General features: G+C 30.5%; 2 protein-coding genes across 2 annotated transcripts; both read right to left on the bottom strand.

The window, feature by feature from the left end:
• Positions 1 to 1,804: 1,804 nt before the first annotated feature.
• LOC137820560 (uncharacterized) lies at positions 1,805 to 7,314 on the bottom strand. Its single transcript, XM_068624702.1, has 13 exons — positions 7,227 to 7,314; positions 7,069 to 7,152; positions 6,805 to 7,002; positions 6,548 to 6,712; positions 6,392 to 6,463; positions 6,199 to 6,297; positions 5,930 to 6,079; positions 5,795 to 5,848; positions 5,235 to 5,622; positions 4,173 to 5,101; positions 2,883 to 4,085; positions 2,616 to 2,797; positions 1,805 to 2,539 (listed from the first exon to the last, which is right to left on the bottom strand). The coding sequence occupies exons 1-13, from the start codon at positions 7,312 to 7,314 to the stop codon at positions 1,805 to 1,807; spliced, it is 4,347 nt and encodes a 1,448-aa protein (XP_068480803.1).
• Positions 7,315 to 9,590: 2,276 nt separating this feature from the next.
• Positions 9,591 to 11,984, bottom strand: LOC137820559 (replication factor A protein 1-like). The gene is made up of 11 exons (XM_068624700.1): positions 11,838 to 11,984; positions 11,481 to 11,748; positions 11,300 to 11,396; positions 11,102 to 11,223; positions 10,921 to 11,005; positions 10,713 to 10,845; positions 10,470 to 10,624; positions 10,269 to 10,326; positions 10,001 to 10,171; positions 9,840 to 9,917; positions 9,591 to 9,767 (listed from the first exon to the last, which is right to left on the bottom strand). Exons 1-11 carry the CDS (start codon positions 11,982 to 11,984, stop codon positions 9,591 to 9,593), a joined length of 1,491 nt encoding a protein of 496 aa, XP_068480801.1.
• Positions 11,985 to 16,864: the final 4,880 nt, after the last annotated feature.

The raw sequence follows: 16,864 nt of genomic DNA, 5'->3' as shown, positions 1-16,864 counted from the left end.
GGAAATAAAAATATTTAGGATTTGTATTTATTTATGATTTTGAAAAACTTAGAAATTTTATTAATTTTAGATTTTTATTCAAGAATGACATTAAATATTTTAGGATATGGATATATTTAGAATTTTGAATCAAATTTTGGTTTAAAAATCATAAGAATTTTTATTTATTTAGGATTTTGAAAATCTTAGAAAGAAAGACAAAGTTTTTAAGAATTCAATTGACCTTAATAAAAATATAAAAATACATTTTTTAAATTAGTAATTTATTGTATAGCTCATGTTAAGTTTCCATTTAATTATCAATATTATATCATTTTATCTATTAATTTTTCAATATTATAATTTATATTTTGTTCATAAAATCATGTGAAATGAAAATCAAAGCCAATAAATTTGTGATTATTTTTTTTTGTTATTTAATTTATGGTTTAAAAAAAATACTATGAATTAGTTACCAAAAATGTTTACGAAGAAAATAAAGAAGGTAAACATTGTAAAAGTGGCGTTCTGCAGTGTACATAATCGCCGTTTGTGGAAGTGGCGTTCTGCAATGTACATGGTCGCCGTTTGTAAGAGTGGCGTTCGGCAGTGTACATGGTCGCCGTTTGTGGAAGTGGCGTTCTGCAGTGTACATGGTCGCCGTTTGTGGAAGCGGCGTTCTGCAGTGTACATAGTCGCCGTTTGTGGAAGTAAAAATGGATATATTTTTTTTTAGATTTTTATTTAAGTAGGAAATAAAAATATTTAGGATTTGTATTTATTTATGATTTTGAAAAACTTAGAAATTTTATTAATTTTAGATTTTTATTCAAGAATGACATTAAATATTTTAGGATATGGATATATTTAGAATTCTGAATCAAATTTTGGTTTAAAAATCATAAGAATTTTTATTTATTTAGGATTTTGAAAATCTTAGAAAGAAAGACAAAGTTTTTAAGAATTCAATTGCCATTAATAAAAATATATTAATACCTTTTTTAAATTAGTAATTTATTGTATAGCTCATGTTAAGTTTCCATTTAATTATCAATATTATATCATTTTATTCATTAACTTTTCAATATTATAATTTATATTTTGTTCATAAAATCATGTGAAATGAAAATCAAAGCCAATAAATTTGTCATTATTTTTTTTGTGTGATTTAATTTATGGTTTAAAAGAAAATACTATGAATTAGTTACCAAAAATTTTTACGAAGGAAATGAAGAAGGTAAACATTGTAAAAGTGGCGTTCTGAAGTGTACATAGTCGCCGTTTGTGGAAGTGGCGTTCTGCAGTATACATGGTCGCCGTTTGTGGAAGTGGTGTTCTGAAGTGTACATGGTCGTCGTTTGTGGAAGGGGCGTTCTGCAGTGTACATGGTCGCCGTTTGTGGAAGCGGCGTTCTGTAGTGTACATGGTCGCCGTTTGTGGAAGCGGCGTTCTGCAGTGTACATAGTCGCCGTTTGTGGAAGTAAAAATGGATATATTTTTTTTATATTTTTATTTAAGTAGGAAATAAAAATATTTAGGATTTGTATTTATTTATGATTTTGAAAAACTTAGAAATTTTATTAATTTTAGATTTTTATTCAAGAATGACATTAAACATTTTAGGATATGGATATATTTAGAATTTTGAATCAAATTTTGGTTTAAAAATCATAAGAATTTTTATTTATTTAGGATTTTGAAAATCTTAGAAAGAAAGACAAAGTTTTTAAGAATTCAATTGACATTAATAAAAATATATAAATACCTTTTTTAAATTAGTAATTTATTGTATAGCTCATGTTAAGTTTCCATTTAATTATCAATATTAAATCATTTTATTCATTAATAGAGATAAAATAAAATCATTCACTTGCTCTACTGATTCAGTTGTGGGACAAAGTATTGCTCCATCCTCAAAGTACCCAGGAGACATCATGTTAGTTAAAAAATTAGGATAAACAAAATTAACCAATGACAACAAAGGGGTTTCAGTGGCCTCAATCAATAGATCATGTGGGATTTCCAGTGAACACTCACCATTCTGAGAAAGTTTTAAGACTTCACAACTTAGCCAAAGATGAGAAGAGTTGATTGTTGACTTCACAACATCATATCTTGATGCTTTTTTTACAACTGGCAATATTTGCCTGAAATCACCTCCTAAGACCACAACCTTCCCACCAAATGGTTTCTTACTATTTTCTTCATGCACCGTTCTCATAAGATCTCTCAAAGTTCTGTCAAAGGCTTCAAAGCACATTCGATTCATCATTGGTGCTTCATCCCATATAATCAATTTTGTTTCAATTAAAAGCCTGACCCTATGACTTCCTTGAGCTATGTTGCAAGTCGAGTCTTCATTTATTAAAATAGGAATACAAAATCTAGAATGTGCTATCTTCCCTCCAGGAAGCAATAAAGAAGCAATTCCGCTCGATGCTACATTCAACACAATCTTTCCTGTAGATCTAATTGCAGCAGATAATGTTCTCCAAATGAAAGTTTTTCCTGTTCCACCATAACCATATAGAAAGAAAAAAACCACCCTTTTCAGAGACAACTGATGAAATGATGTTTTCATAAACATTTAGTTGCTCAGCAGTGAGACATTTCAATAATGATGTATGCTCTTTTACCATTTCATCTTTGTTGTAGTTAAGTTCATCCATAATAAAGCTATTTTGAAAGAAAGATGAATGAGAAGGATCAAGTTGTGGCAAACAAACAAACTCTTGTAATGACCTGTCATTTGCCATCAATAACTCTTGTATTTCTAATAAGAAAAGATCATGTAGTTCTTTATCCTCAATTTGAAGACCTAACATTTTTCAAATATACAAAACACGTTCATAATTTATAGTTGAAACTATGTAATTAAAATTTTCATTTTAAAGAATCAGTACCTGGCAACTGTAACTCCTTTCTTTTGTGGTATAAAATTCCGTCTGACAGTAATTTCCAAGAAGCATTCCAAACCACATCCGGTTTGGACATTGTATTCATGAACAATAATGAAACAAATAGATGCCTGAGTTCATGACCAGAAGCTAATTCACTTGCTTCTTTTATTGCATCAATGAATTCTTTGTCATCTTTCAATAGCCCTAGTGCATAGCAAGCTTCTTCATATGTATTGAATATTTGCCCATTTACTGTCCTGATGCTAGCATAGTCAACACAACCTTTTTGAATAGTTAACAATATCCTCATGTAATAAAATTCTCCAGATCCAGGTGGTACATAGGTGAGTCTACCAATATTCTGACCTTGCTTCCTTGGTTTCCATTGTCTTTGTGTAGCAATCCAGACAAACTTGGTTGGAAATTCAGCATATGTCAAATTCCTTCCATCAACATATTTTTTGTTGGCATCAAACCAACCGAGAAACATTGTCTTCATAGATTCATTATTTTGAAATACTTGATCAAGATTATCATCATCTTTAAACAGAATGGATTGTTGATTCTGTAAATGAAATGATAACTTTTGTACAGGTGGCCATCTATAATGTATGTCAAAGCCAAAAGTTCTCCAAACAGCTTCACACGGAGATAAATATCTACAATCATAATAATTCTTAATTTCATCAACATCTTGTGTACTACCATTGATAATTTTCATTGTAGCCCTGTCAGGCCCTTTGTTGACATATTTGAAAAGATATTTGATAGAATTTGACTTGTTGCAATATTCTGTATTCACATGTGCTTGATACCTCATAAGAAGATGGGGACTATATGGAACAACATTGCTATTATCCATTTGGATACCATTTTTTTCCACAAAAATTCCATTATTCCGACGTTTATAGATTGGATATCCATCTTCATCAATAGTAGTTACACATGTAAACTTTTTGGGAAAGAATTTTGAACATTTACCTTGTTTCATGCAAGGTGAATTTAATTTAGCCACTCCACATGGTCCATGTATCATGTAGCTTTTGACAACTTTGAACAATTTCGGATACAAATTTGGGTGAGGTAATTCAGCAGATATGACTTTATCAATATCTGTTGAATTTTGCAGCTTGTTTGATCCATCCAACCATAATAGTATATGAGCATGTGGTAAACCTCTTTTTTGAAATTCAATGGTGTACATTCCTGAAACAAAAGAAAAATATATGCAGAATTAATTATGGGAATATGCAAAAAAGTATATGCAGAAAACATACTACTGTAAATAATAACCTGCACTTGTTTGACCAAAAAAGTTATTCTTCTTGAAATCTGTCATCATTTGATCAAGTTTGATTTTGAAGACTCTACAAACAATATCAGGTCTATCTGATGGACTTAATCCTTTTGGCTCAAGAGCATCACGAATTTCTGGCCAATTGACATTGCATGTTATTGTTATGAACAAATCAGGATAACTAAATCTTTTACAGATGGCCATAGCATCTTGGAAATTATTGAACATGTAACGCATACTACCCGTAAAAGATGAAGGCAAAACCACACGTCTACCAACGCAGGAAGAATCAGTCTCTCCTCTGTTAATTGCTTCTTGTAAGCCATTCAAAATTTCAGACCGAATTAATTTTTGATTTGCCCTAATGAAAGACAAACGTTGTGCTTCAATCATGGTATAATAATCCACCAAAAATTGTTGAAACAACCTACGTGCATGTACTATGTTACCAAACTCACAATTTCTTTCTTGAATTCTGAATGCAATAAATTCCCTTAAGGAAACACAAATTCTTTTTCTAGTTTCACTGCCACGGTGCCGATCCCTTATTGGAATATTTTCTTGATAACCATCTTCTCCATAGGGGAACATCAAAGGATATTGTAGTGGAATGAAAGCGGTATGTGTTTCATGAAGCCTTGTTAAATTACCACAATTCTTCTTAACAATTATATCTCTGCCTACGTCCATGTTAGCAAAATCTCCCACTATTAGAGCAGCTATTTCATCTGATGACGGCGTATTGTACACTCTTGGATCTTTGAATCTATTTCTAAATAATCGAAGTGTAAAATCTGATGGTCTATCCTGAACAGAGACATCCCTTACTCTTTGAAAGGATTTAGCAAGAACATTGTACTCATCAATCATCTTTATGAAATCACCAACCAGTGATTTATCAAGTATGGATTTATCATTATTTGACCTGAAACCATATCCAACAGAATTAACCATAAACAATGCGACAAATAGAATGTTTAAGTATGAGTAAATACATAAATACTTACTCAAAATGGCTCATTCTATTAATTAATTCATTCTCTGTATCATATATATACAATTGTGCAAACATGGGATTTGAACCTGCCTCTGGTAACAAACTTCCAATACAGTGATAATTTTGGCCACTAAGTATGAACTGAGGAGGTGCACTACCATTATTCATAGAAGAATCAATCTTTCCACCAATTGAAGTAAAGGAGAACATACTGTTGTAAGTTCTAATGTTATCTAAGAAATGCTTGCTTCTAGGATCTTCACCATTTAATAATTTGTGTAGCACTTTTGGAGGTCTTTGTAGGAAAGGTAGTTGTACTTTTCCCTTTTGGCAACATATAGAAAATTGAACTTCTTGTGGACGTTTTGATTTATCAGCTCGTTCCTCATACCACAAAACAGCTCCACAGTGAACACATTCAATCAAAGGTTGATCAACATGAAGAACATCTGAAAATTAAAAAGAACTCATATAATTTTGGTTTCTATACAGGAATCATGAGTTCTAATATGATGTATTATGAATCAATTAATAATGTATTAGAAATGCTTTACTTTCTCACACAATTGCTAATATGCTTACAGAAGTTATACAATATCAACAATTACATAATGTGCTAACCTTGTAATTCAGATTTTGAATATAGTTCACTTCTAAAATTGTTGTATACATCATCTGAGATAAATAAAATAATCATAGTTAGATATGGGAATAGTTCTATACACAATATGAGGAAGCACCTTAAAGATAATTTACCATTATTTTCATAACTTGGAGAAGATTCAGGATAATGCAAAGTTTTGCTAAATGAATTCATTATGTTCAAAGGATATCTAATAGCTTTCTTTTGAGAGACAAAGTAAGAATGGTGTCCACCTCCAGAACAATGAATAAATTCAATTTCCCCTGTATAGACAAATTATTGATATCAACAATGGATACATATAAACAGTAATTAATAAATTACAATTGCAACCTATTTGTTCTTCATCAATTTTTTGATGTGTTCCATAATGAGTACTTACTATTCAAAGGTAACTGATATAATTTCTTATTTTGCACATGGTCAGATGACTTTTGGAGTTCAGAACATAAAGAAGATATTTGAGCCGACATTGGAGTATCTGTCATCAAAGTTTAAAATAAGATATGACATCTCACAAATCCAGTATTAATTGAATAACTTAATGAATTTCATGGTTTAAGACGTCCACTTACTATAGTTCAATTCCGATAATGATTTCCTTTGTGCAATTGAGTGCAGTGTGTTTTGAATTCCAGAACGACTAACTGCAAATAAAGAATAGTATAAACAATCATTAATTTAGTTAATGATATACAATATTACTTTATAACTAAGGCTTAAAGACTTACCTATACTTAAAGGACATGAGGGTTGTCTATTCTCTAAGTCTGATCCTGCATTCTGTGACAACATAGGCTTTGTACCCCTTAAGTTTTTGTTTTTGGTTGTACATTGTGGGGTAACAACCATGGAATGTTCCTTTGTTGCATTTTCGGATGAACTGTAAAGTACATCTGCATTAAATTTTGATATTGAATGCATTAGCAGTTGCTTCAGAAAACTTACATTCTAAACTCTAAATAATTACTTGCCTATAAGGTCTAACCCGAATATAAGTTTCTTGCAGACTTAGCATTACTTGACAGACAAAAATCTTTTGTATTGTCTCTGCCAAAAAATGCATTTTGTGTGTAGTTTAATCCATATGCAGTAGTTGTTACCTTATTCCTTTGGCTTATGGTTTCTTCGTTAAAAACCAACTTCATTTTCTTTGTTGGATGGTGGTATGATTTGTCATGGACATCTGTAGTGCATTTTCATTGTAATACATTAGTAGTAAATAATAAACAACAATCATAAACTCATATACCTGTTCTTAAAACAGAATCTGCTTCTCCAAATGAAATTGTGCTTGTCTGAGAACTTTGTTCACTGCAATTTTTATTTGAAGTGCCTGAAGAAATATAGTCATCAATGATAAACTTAAATTCAATATTACAAAAAAATAAAAAACACATGAGTTTCTACCTGTGACTTTGCTAGTTTTTCTGTTGAACTTGTTTTGAAGGATGATTTTCCTTCGATTTCTTGCATACTTGGACTCATATGGATCCATATGAATATAGAGTTATTAGTGAAGTTCAATTAATTCCTCAATTAAAGTCACAAAACAATTGGTCAAATACTTACTCACCATGGAAAGTTTAGAGCGAGAATATCCAAATTTTTCATTTTGGGTTGCACTTTGACATTCTGCAGTTTGGGTTAAGGTATCTGTACATAATATGCTTATTCTGCTAAAGTAAGAGCAAATTAGGCTAGACGACAAACTTTCACACAATAGAACCAAGTTGTATTAATAAAGGTGCCTGCACATTCCAAAATTGGATTAATAAAGGTTACTACACATTCTAAAATTGGATGTTATACTTACAAATATTACTGACAAAGATTCAGAAAGCACATTTTATGAAAACTTATTGACATTGGTAGGTTCCCAAGGTACATATTGAGCATCCCATAATATGTCTCAGATTGAATACTGTGCTTGAACAATTATTTTATAGACAATTAAATTTTATATGTTCTGATATAAGCACAACTAAACTACTGCTTTTGTGCAGGATGCTCCATTCAAAATTATTCAGATTTGAGATAATATTTTTTTCATAATTAATGGAAGATTGAGCAGAATGAATCTTCTGGATATGGACATTGGTAACTACTCAAGCTACATATTGAAGATCCATAAAAATTTTTGATACTTCAACAATGTGTTTATGATACTGTCATGAAACGTCCAATATCTATATATATAAACCAATATTCTGCTTGAAATTTTATTTTATAACCTATTAATAATTCTTACAATTACAATTTATAATTCTTTCAATTACAATTTATAACCAGTAAAATCATTTAAAGAGAAGTGTTATATTTGGTTTATTTTATTTAGATACTGTATAAAGGTGAATGGACATAGTCGCCGTTTGTGGAAGTGACGTTCTGCAGTGTACATAGTCGCCATTTGTAAAAGTGACGTTCTGCAGTGTACATAGTCGCCGTTTGTGAAAGTGGCGTTCTGTAGTGTACATAGTCGCCGTTTGTGGAAGTGGCGTTCTTCAGTGTACATAGTCGCCATTTGTAAAAGTGACGTTCTGCAGTGTACATAATCGGTTGACGCCAGGTTGGTGTCATCGCCGTGTTAGATAACGGAAGATCAGGTGGTCTGGCATCGCCGCAAGAAGCACATCGCCGGAAAAATAAATAATTTATTTATAACTTTTGAAAAACACATAAATTTAGTTAATTTGGATTCTTATTTAAGAATGACATTAAATTTTTTGGAACATATATTTATTTAGGATTTTAAATACTCATAACTTTTATTTATTTTAAATTTTTATTTAAGTAGGAAATAAAATAATTTAATATTTTGTATTTATCCGTATATTAGTTCTCAATTTTATATTAGTCTATTTTAATGAGAATAAAAAACAATTGCATTAAGAAAGATCTATGATAAATCTTTCAATTTTTATAGATTTTCATAACATCAATATAGAAGAGGTGAAATTAAAATTACAACATTTGCTAATAATTGCCTACAACTCTTCATGATACTAATACAACAACTTTTATGCACTCACAACAATTATGATATTATTATCAACACAAATTACAATCCATGCTACAAATTCAGATGATACAATACTTCAAATCGTGCCTGCACAGGATAAATAAAAATAAGTTAGGACAAATAAAAATAAGTTTTCAGTTATTATACTTTATACTTCAGAAAGTAGATGAAGAGAAAGAGTAGTCCAAGAAGAGAGAACAATATTCCATGATGAAGAACATCTATCACCTTAAAATAGTCGCCGTTTAAGGTACATAGTCGCCTTCTATAGGTGCTTTGTGATTCTGATGCAAAATCTTCTGCAAAAATGATATAGAATACTGGAAAACGAAACAAACAGAAAAGTAACAATATTAATACTAGTGGAGCAAAGGAAATGCAAAAAAGATGAAGAGATATGTGCTTGCTTCAAATGTGCTTGCTTCATTTCTCACAATCTACAACTTTCCTGTGACAGAAGTTTCTGCATCCTCTCACAATCTTCAGCCATTGAATATTAAAATATGCAAATGTACAAAATAACAATAGCAATACACAACTATACAATGCAAGACGTAACATGTCATATATAATAGTATTTATCCATAAATAACACCAATAAATAAGTCCAATAATATTAAATGAAAAACATAATTCTGCAAAATATTTCAAATGTATAGCAATATTACATAATTGAAGAATGTTTGTTGATTCAGGAATGTTCCATAATATCCTCCAAACATCAAATTTGAGCATAATCCTTAAACTACATTTCACTTTTCAATTTTAATATTTCTTTTAAATGTTTTAAGCGGAAGATTTTCCTCTGCAAATTCAATCAATGTTGGAGACTGTCTCTTAAGTGGAGTCACTGTAGCATTGTCATTGCTCAAATCCACAGTTTGGGATTGACACTCGTTGCATTCACTGCCAAACTTGTTCAACAAATCCTGTTTCAATACACACACATTAAGAATAAATGTTTTCAACTAATGTTACTCTCTATCAGAATTAAACAATACCTCTGTGATGTTCTCACAGGAAGCATCATTCAAAGCTAGTTTGCCTTTGCCCTTTTTGCCATCTTGATCATACAATTCCTTCTCAAAAAAATGCATTTAAAGAAATCAGTATTGAAGAAATATTTTATATTACACACATGGTACTGGAAAGCATAACTTACCAATGAACTATTATTGCCACTAATGAAACGTTCTATGATGTCTTCATCCATACAAATTTTTTTAACTCTAAAGGTTTGCTCAAACCTGAAACCTGTATCAGTTTTTGAATCAACCTTGAATAAAACCTTTTTCTCCAGTATGTCTGCAAATTCTTTTGGAAGATTTCCATTCTAAAATCAAAATGAAATTCAAATTAACCAAGATCTTTATATATATATATATAATATAATATAATATAATTCACATCTAAAGGTGTGCAACGATAACCTTATCATGAGTTTCCAAAATTTCAGCACATGATTTATTCAACAGTGAGTTGGCTTCTCTGTCAAAGAGAATGAAAGTGGTAGAATCAGTCTCATCAATGACACGTAGTTGCACTTATATCTGCCATAAAAAACAATATCAGTATTGAACTGCAGTCAATATTGAGTAATAAATAAATAAGAAACATTGCAAAATGTGTACCTAAACGTGACTTTCATAATGTGCTTGTTACATTTCTCACAAAAAAACATTTTGGAGTCAGGATAAACTGCCTTATTACAGATGCAGGCAGTGTACCACCAATCATCATTGTCCACAACATGTTTTATAGTGCAAAGAACTATGAAAGTGTTCACCTGTGTAAATATAAATTGTAAATATCATGTCTAAATAAGTGAAAATCAAAGACAAATCACGAATTACAAAATATGTAATGACATTTACTTCTCTACAATCCTTCAGCCCTGCTATGGTGGTCCCGGTGGAGGTTTGAAGGAATTCATCTTCAGGAGTTTGCTTTGAAGATTCACATAGCTGGCTTAGCCCCTGGGATGGAGAATCCATACTTTCTAACATCCTTTACATTAAAACTACATTAGAATACATGCAAACCATCTTTTGAACACAACAAATAATGATATTTGTAAAGTACCTCTTTTTCAACAGTAAGGCTTCTTCAGTCAGTACATTATATTTCACTTTTGTGCAATCAATGCAGTTCTGAATATAGATATTGTCTATATAATAATATAAATTAACATGTAAGAAAAATATACTTGGAACCTAATTATTGAAAATAGAAATAAGATACTTTGATTGATCCAAAATGATACCTCTGAACAACTTTACTTTGGCAAATTGGATAGCTATAACTACATTCTCTACTTCCCCAGCAGCGAGGAAGGCATTTAACTGATCTACATAATTGCCGAAGAGCGTGCATTGAATCCGAAAACTACTCTCAAAAAACATCTTTGTTAAAACGTTAGTTTAAAAAAAGGAAACAATGGTGGACTGAAGTTACAACATACCCATCACAATCTATGGAGATGACATTCAGTTTGCTAGTTCTTCCTTCCTTTCGCAATTCGCGTTCTGTTCCCACTCCAGTCAGAACTCCAATTATATCTACATAAAAAAATTACTGAAGTTAAAAACGGTAATGTTGTATTGAAACACTAAACCCTAAAAACAACATATAATTTCACTAACCCACTAAATAGTCTGTGTCAAAGCCAGGAGCAAAAATCAGAGAGAGAGGTGTGTATTGTGGTGTACTTTGTGGTACCACTTCATTAGCCATTAAAGATACCTTCGTCCCATACTGAAAGTTTATCTTATACTCATGTTTTGTTGTTCTGTAAGACCCTGAGTTGGAGGCAACAGTAAAAGATTGTATGGAATATACACGATCTTCACATATTTGATTCTGAAATTTGTATATAGGAGTCCTCCTCACAGATGCATGTATACGGACTCCCTACAAAGTTCAAAAACAAAACAATCTTTAAACACAACAAATGAAAAATATATGTTTGTTAGAACCGAGAGTTTTTTTGAAAAACTTACTTCTTCATCCTGTAGAACCATCTCTAGTGAAAATGGAATTTTCTGTTTGGTGAAATCTTGCACACACCATAGTCGTAACACTCTGACAACCACATTCCATGTCTCCTTTGTTGAATTAACGTCATTTAAGAAATGAGTTAACGTCATTAGTGTATTCCAACAAATGGACCAAACAATTTTTGTGTATTCCAGCAAATGGACCAAACAGTTTCAGTGACACAACACAATGACAAAAGTTCATTTAAACAGTGACATTCCAAAAAAATGATGCACCATTTTCATTAATTGCTTAATTTTTTTTATATTTATTAATTTATTAATTTACCTCGTAGTTGTACAGTAGAGGTTTAGAATGCAGGTTCAGAATGCACTTCTTATGATGCCTTTTAGGATTGGACTTTGCATGTGTCAGCCCAATTTTAACACCGTTGGGGGAAGGCCATTGAATAACTGCTCTTATAGTCCACATAACTATATTGTATTGCAGATTTAGCAATTGCTTCAATTCAGAAATACATCATGTTGCCTACAAAAGCTAAACTATATACAAAAGGAAATCTGGAAATAGTTGTTAGACTTATGGGATAGGTTCTTCAACTTTATACACTATTGCAGCAAACATTGTTCAATGTGCACTGTTCACCTCAAGTCTAAGTCATATTAAACCATATCTATCTTCTGTCTTCAATACAACCCACTTTTGATTTGACAGCCCAATTTAAACACCATTCGGGCACTTGGTTGACTTCATGCAACACATTAGAATAAAGTTGTGTCATACACCTGTGCCATACAAAAGGGACTTGCCAATGCACAACTTTTTCTATAGCTCACAGAACTTCACAGTTGTGTTATATACAAAAGGAAACCTGCACATAGATCTTGAAGTGTTGCAATAACTTTATGAACTTTATACAATCCTGCATTATAAAATAGGCAAAGACCCTAATATTCGGATGAAAGAGAGAGAAAAAAAAGTGAGTTTTAAGAATTGGTACGTGGCAAGCTCTGGTAGGTCTAGGTGTCATGTGGTAATTGGTGAAGCTTTGGTCAATTTTCTTCTTTAGGTATGTATTTATTTATGATTTTGAATAAATTTGGAATATAATTTGTTTTGGATTTTTATTTAAGTAGAAAATTAAATAATTTAGATTTTGAAAATTTTATAAATTTTATTTCTTTTATATTTTTATTTAAGTAGGAAATAAAAATATTTAGGATTAGTATTTATTTATGATTTTGACAAACTTAGAAATTTTATTAATTTTAGATTTTTATTCAAGAATGACATTAAATATTTTAGGATATGGATATATTTAGAATTTTGAATCAAATTTTGGTTTAAAAATAATAAGAATTTTTATTTATTTAGGATTTTGAAAATCTTAGAAAGAAAGACAAAGTTTTTAATAATTCAATTGCCATTAATAAAAATATATAAATACCTTTTTTAAATCATAAGAAGTGGCGTTCTGCAGTGTACATGGTCGCCGTTTGTGGAGGTGGCGTTCTGCAGTGTACATAGTCGTCGTTTGTGGAAGTGGCGTTCTGCAGTGTACATAATCGGTTGACGCCAGGTTGGTGTCATCGCCATGTTGGATAACGGAAGATCAGGTGGTCTGGCATCGCCGCAAGAAGCACATCGCCGGAAAATAAATAATTTATTTATAACTTTTGAAAAACATATAAATTTAGTTAATTTGGATTTTTATTTAAGAATGACATTAAATTTTTTGGGACATATATAAAAACTTAGAAATTTTATTAATTTTAGATTTTTATTCAAGAATGACATTAAATATTTTAGGATATGGATATATTTAGAATTTTGAATCAAATTTTGGTTTAAAAATCATAAGAATTTGTATTTATTTAGGATTTAGGATTTTGAAAATCTTAGAAAGAAAGACAAAGTTTTGCAGTGTGGAAGTGGCGTTCTGCAGTGTACATAGTCGCCGTTTGTGGAAGTGACGTTTTGCAGTGTACATAGTCGCCGCAAGAAGCACATCGCCGGAAAAATTTAGTAGGAAATAAAATAATTTAATATTTTGTATTAGTCTATTTTAATGAGAATAAAAACCAATTGCATTAAGAAAGATCTATGATAAATCTTTCAATTTTTATAGATTTTCATAACATCAATATAGAAGAGGTGAGATTAAAATTACAACATTTGCTAATAATTGCCTACAACTCTTCATGATACTAATACAACAACTTTTATACACTCACAACAATTATGATATTATTATCAACACAAATTACAATCCATGCTACAAATTCAGATGATACAATACTTCAAATCGTGCCTGCACAGGATAAATAAAAATAAGTTAGGACAAATAAAAATAAATTTTCAGTTATTATACTTTATACTTCAGAAAGTAGCTGAAGAGAAAGAGTAGTCCAAGAAGAGAGAACACTATTCCATGATGAAGAACATCTATCACCTTAAAATAGTCGTCGTTTAAGGTACATAGTTGCCTTCTATAGGTGCTTTGTGATTCTGATGCAATCTTCTGCAAAAATGATATAGAATACTGGAAAACGAAACAAACAGAAAAGTAACAATATTAATACTAGTGGAGCAAAGGAAATGCAAAAAAGATGAACAGAATAAACATTAAAAGCAAGCAACTTTGGTAAGAGAACCCAACATAAAAGAACCCAAAGGTTGAGACCTTTCCTGAGAAACACGAAGAACAAAGAAGAATATAACAAACAGAAAACCAAGAACATCAAAATAACTGCAAAAATGAAAAGGAATGATAAAAGACTAACCTTTTATTAAGAAGAATGGAAGACAAAATGAGAAATGAAGGTTTTCCAGTTTATGAGAACTTATATAACCTCAAAAAGTGATTTTCAAATTCAAAAATCGCGCCATAAGAAACAACCCTAAAAGAAGATATCTGAGTTGTTGGTAAGGCAATGACCAGAGTGTGTGCAGTGGCCAAATCGGTGAAAGTTGAGGAGAGATTAGGGTTTCAAAGAAAATGGGAAATCAGAATGAGAGAGAGAGAGAAAAAAAAAAGTGAGTTTTAAGAATTGGTACGTGGCAAGCTCTGGTTGGTCCAGGTGTCATGTGATAATTGGTGAAGCTTTGGTCAATTTTCCTCTTTGGGTAAATTTCTTTTTCAATTTTTTTTTTCCAAAAAACTGAGCTTGCGACACGTGTCAAAATAGGCCTGTTTGTGCTCCCTCAATTGTTATATATATATATTAGTATTTTCTTTTCAAATATTTACTTAGAAGAAAAGTAAATGTAAATTTTGATTATAAAGTTACAATTTATAAATTTAAATCAAATGAATTATGGGTAACTTTGAAATCACCCTAAACTTCATTAAACTATATTTGATTTGAATAATTAATTACAAAGTTAATTATGATAAATAAATACAAATAAAAAACATATTATAATTACAATAAATATTTATATTTAAAAACATTATAATTAAACACAATATATATATATATAAAGATGGTATGTTATATGTTTTTTATTTTATTTTAAAAAATATATTTCTTTGTACATTACATCCAAAATATGTATTTTTAATATTTTTATTCTAGAAACATCTATAAAAAAGTTGACCATTTAAAAAATATATATATTTCACTATAGGATAAGGAAAAAATTTCATCCACTTTCATATTAATGGTGAAAAATTGGTTTTAATCTTTTTTAAAAATTTAAATAATCTTAAATGAATCATATATTTTCAAATAAATTTAGTTATATCTCGGAGCATATACTTCCATTTCAATCCCAACATTTTAATTCTTCTTGAATCTCAGCGTTTGAGATAACAATTACATCATTTGAATGTGTATAAAATGGTTGTCGAAAAGATTTATTCTATGCTCTCTAGTGCAATTTTTTTTTAGTTTTGTACTTTGTTTTTTGCATATCGCTGATTTTTTTATGGATTTTGTGGCTTCTAAAAAATATACAAATGAATGAAAGAAAATACATTCATCACCACTAAAAACATCATAAAAATTATTTTAATCACTAACATTCACCACTAGCCTTCACAAACAATCATCACCCCTTAAAAATATAGAAAAATACACAACACTTTCCATCATAATAAAAAAGTATTGATGAAATTTAAAAAATAAAATAATATATATCTATCTATAATACAAATAGAGGGGACTCTCATGGAAACTTTTGACACATGGCAGCACAAGAAAAAAAGTTCAAAATAAAAACAATGCAAATTTAACCCAAAATAGGAATCTCATATGCATTATGGGAGTGACAAGTGGCACGCTCCCTTGCTTACACGTGGCACAACTCTCATTTTTAAATCCTTCATCACGTTTCCCTCTTTTTATTACTTCTTTCGTTTCTCTCTTTTTTTCGTTTCTCTCTCTTTCATTTACTCTGATTTGTGTGCCCTCTGTCTCTCACATTTGGCCCTCTCTCATTTCATTTGGGCTCTATGATTCTGTTGCAGCCACTGGTACAAATGGAACCCACTCCACAACAAATCTCTTCTTTTAGGTATTTTTCACTTGGCACGATTTTTTGAATTTTGAAATGGCCAACACCATTTGTTGTTAGGGTTTTTTTTTTTATCAAAGTTGTGAACTTTTAACCTTTTCGAAGAAAAGGTGAGTCTTTTATCATGTCTTTTCATTTTTTTGGTGCATCCATATCATACCTCTTCAGATTGTTTGTCAAAATGTGTTTTTTCTTTTGCGTTTTCTCCCGTTGTTTTTATGTTCTCTGTTCTTTGTTTCTTACTTTTTTTCGTTGTTGTTAGGGTTTGTGATCAAAGTTGTGAACTTTTATCTTTTCCCAAATGTGAGTCTTTTATCATTTATTTTTATTTTTTGGTTCATCCATATCATACCTCTTTAGATTGTTTGCCAAAGTGTATTTTTTGTGTTTTCTCCAATTGTTTTTATGTTCTTCGTTCTTTGTTTCTTATTTCTTTCGCTGTTGTTAGGATTTCTGATCAAAGTTGTGAACTTTTATCTTTTTCGAAGAACATGTGATTATTTTAGCATGT

The sequence above is a fragment of the Phaseolus vulgaris genome, chromosome 9 (assembly GCF_000499845.2).
Source record: "Phaseolus vulgaris cultivar G19833 chromosome 9, P. vulgaris v2.0, whole genome shotgun sequence".
In the NCBI taxonomy this organism is placed as follows: Eukaryota; Viridiplantae; Streptophyta; class Magnoliopsida; order Fabales; family Fabaceae; genus Phaseolus; species Phaseolus vulgaris.
This window is presented reverse-complemented; position numbering and strand designations above follow the sequence as displayed.

Bases quoted from the DNA above. Each gene is read 5' to 3' on its own strand.
- LOC137820559 (XM_068624700.1), bottom strand. From the start codon at position 11,984: ATGACGTTAACTCATTTCTTAAATGACGTTAATTCAACAAAGGAGACA. The intron at 11,749-11,837 runs GTAAGTTTTTCA...TGAACTTTGTAG, and splicing joins TGGTTCTACAGGATGAAGAA to GGAGTCCGTATACATGCATC. The intron at 10,172-10,268 runs GTTATCGTTGCA...TTTTGATTTTAG, and splicing joins TTTTGGAAACTCATGATAAG to AATGGAAATCTTCCAAAAGA.
- LOC137820560 (XM_068624702.1), bottom strand. From the start codon at position 7,314: ATGGATCCATATGAGTCCAAGTATGCAAGAAATCGAAGGAAAATCATC. The intron at 5,849-5,929 runs GTAAATTATCTT...TATTTATCTCAG, and splicing joins TCCAAGTTATGAAAATAATG to ATGATGTATACAACAATTTT. The intron at 4,086-4,172 runs GTTATTATTTAC...CTTTTGTTTCAG, and splicing joins TTTTGGTCAAACAAGTGCAG to GAATGTACACCATTGAATTT.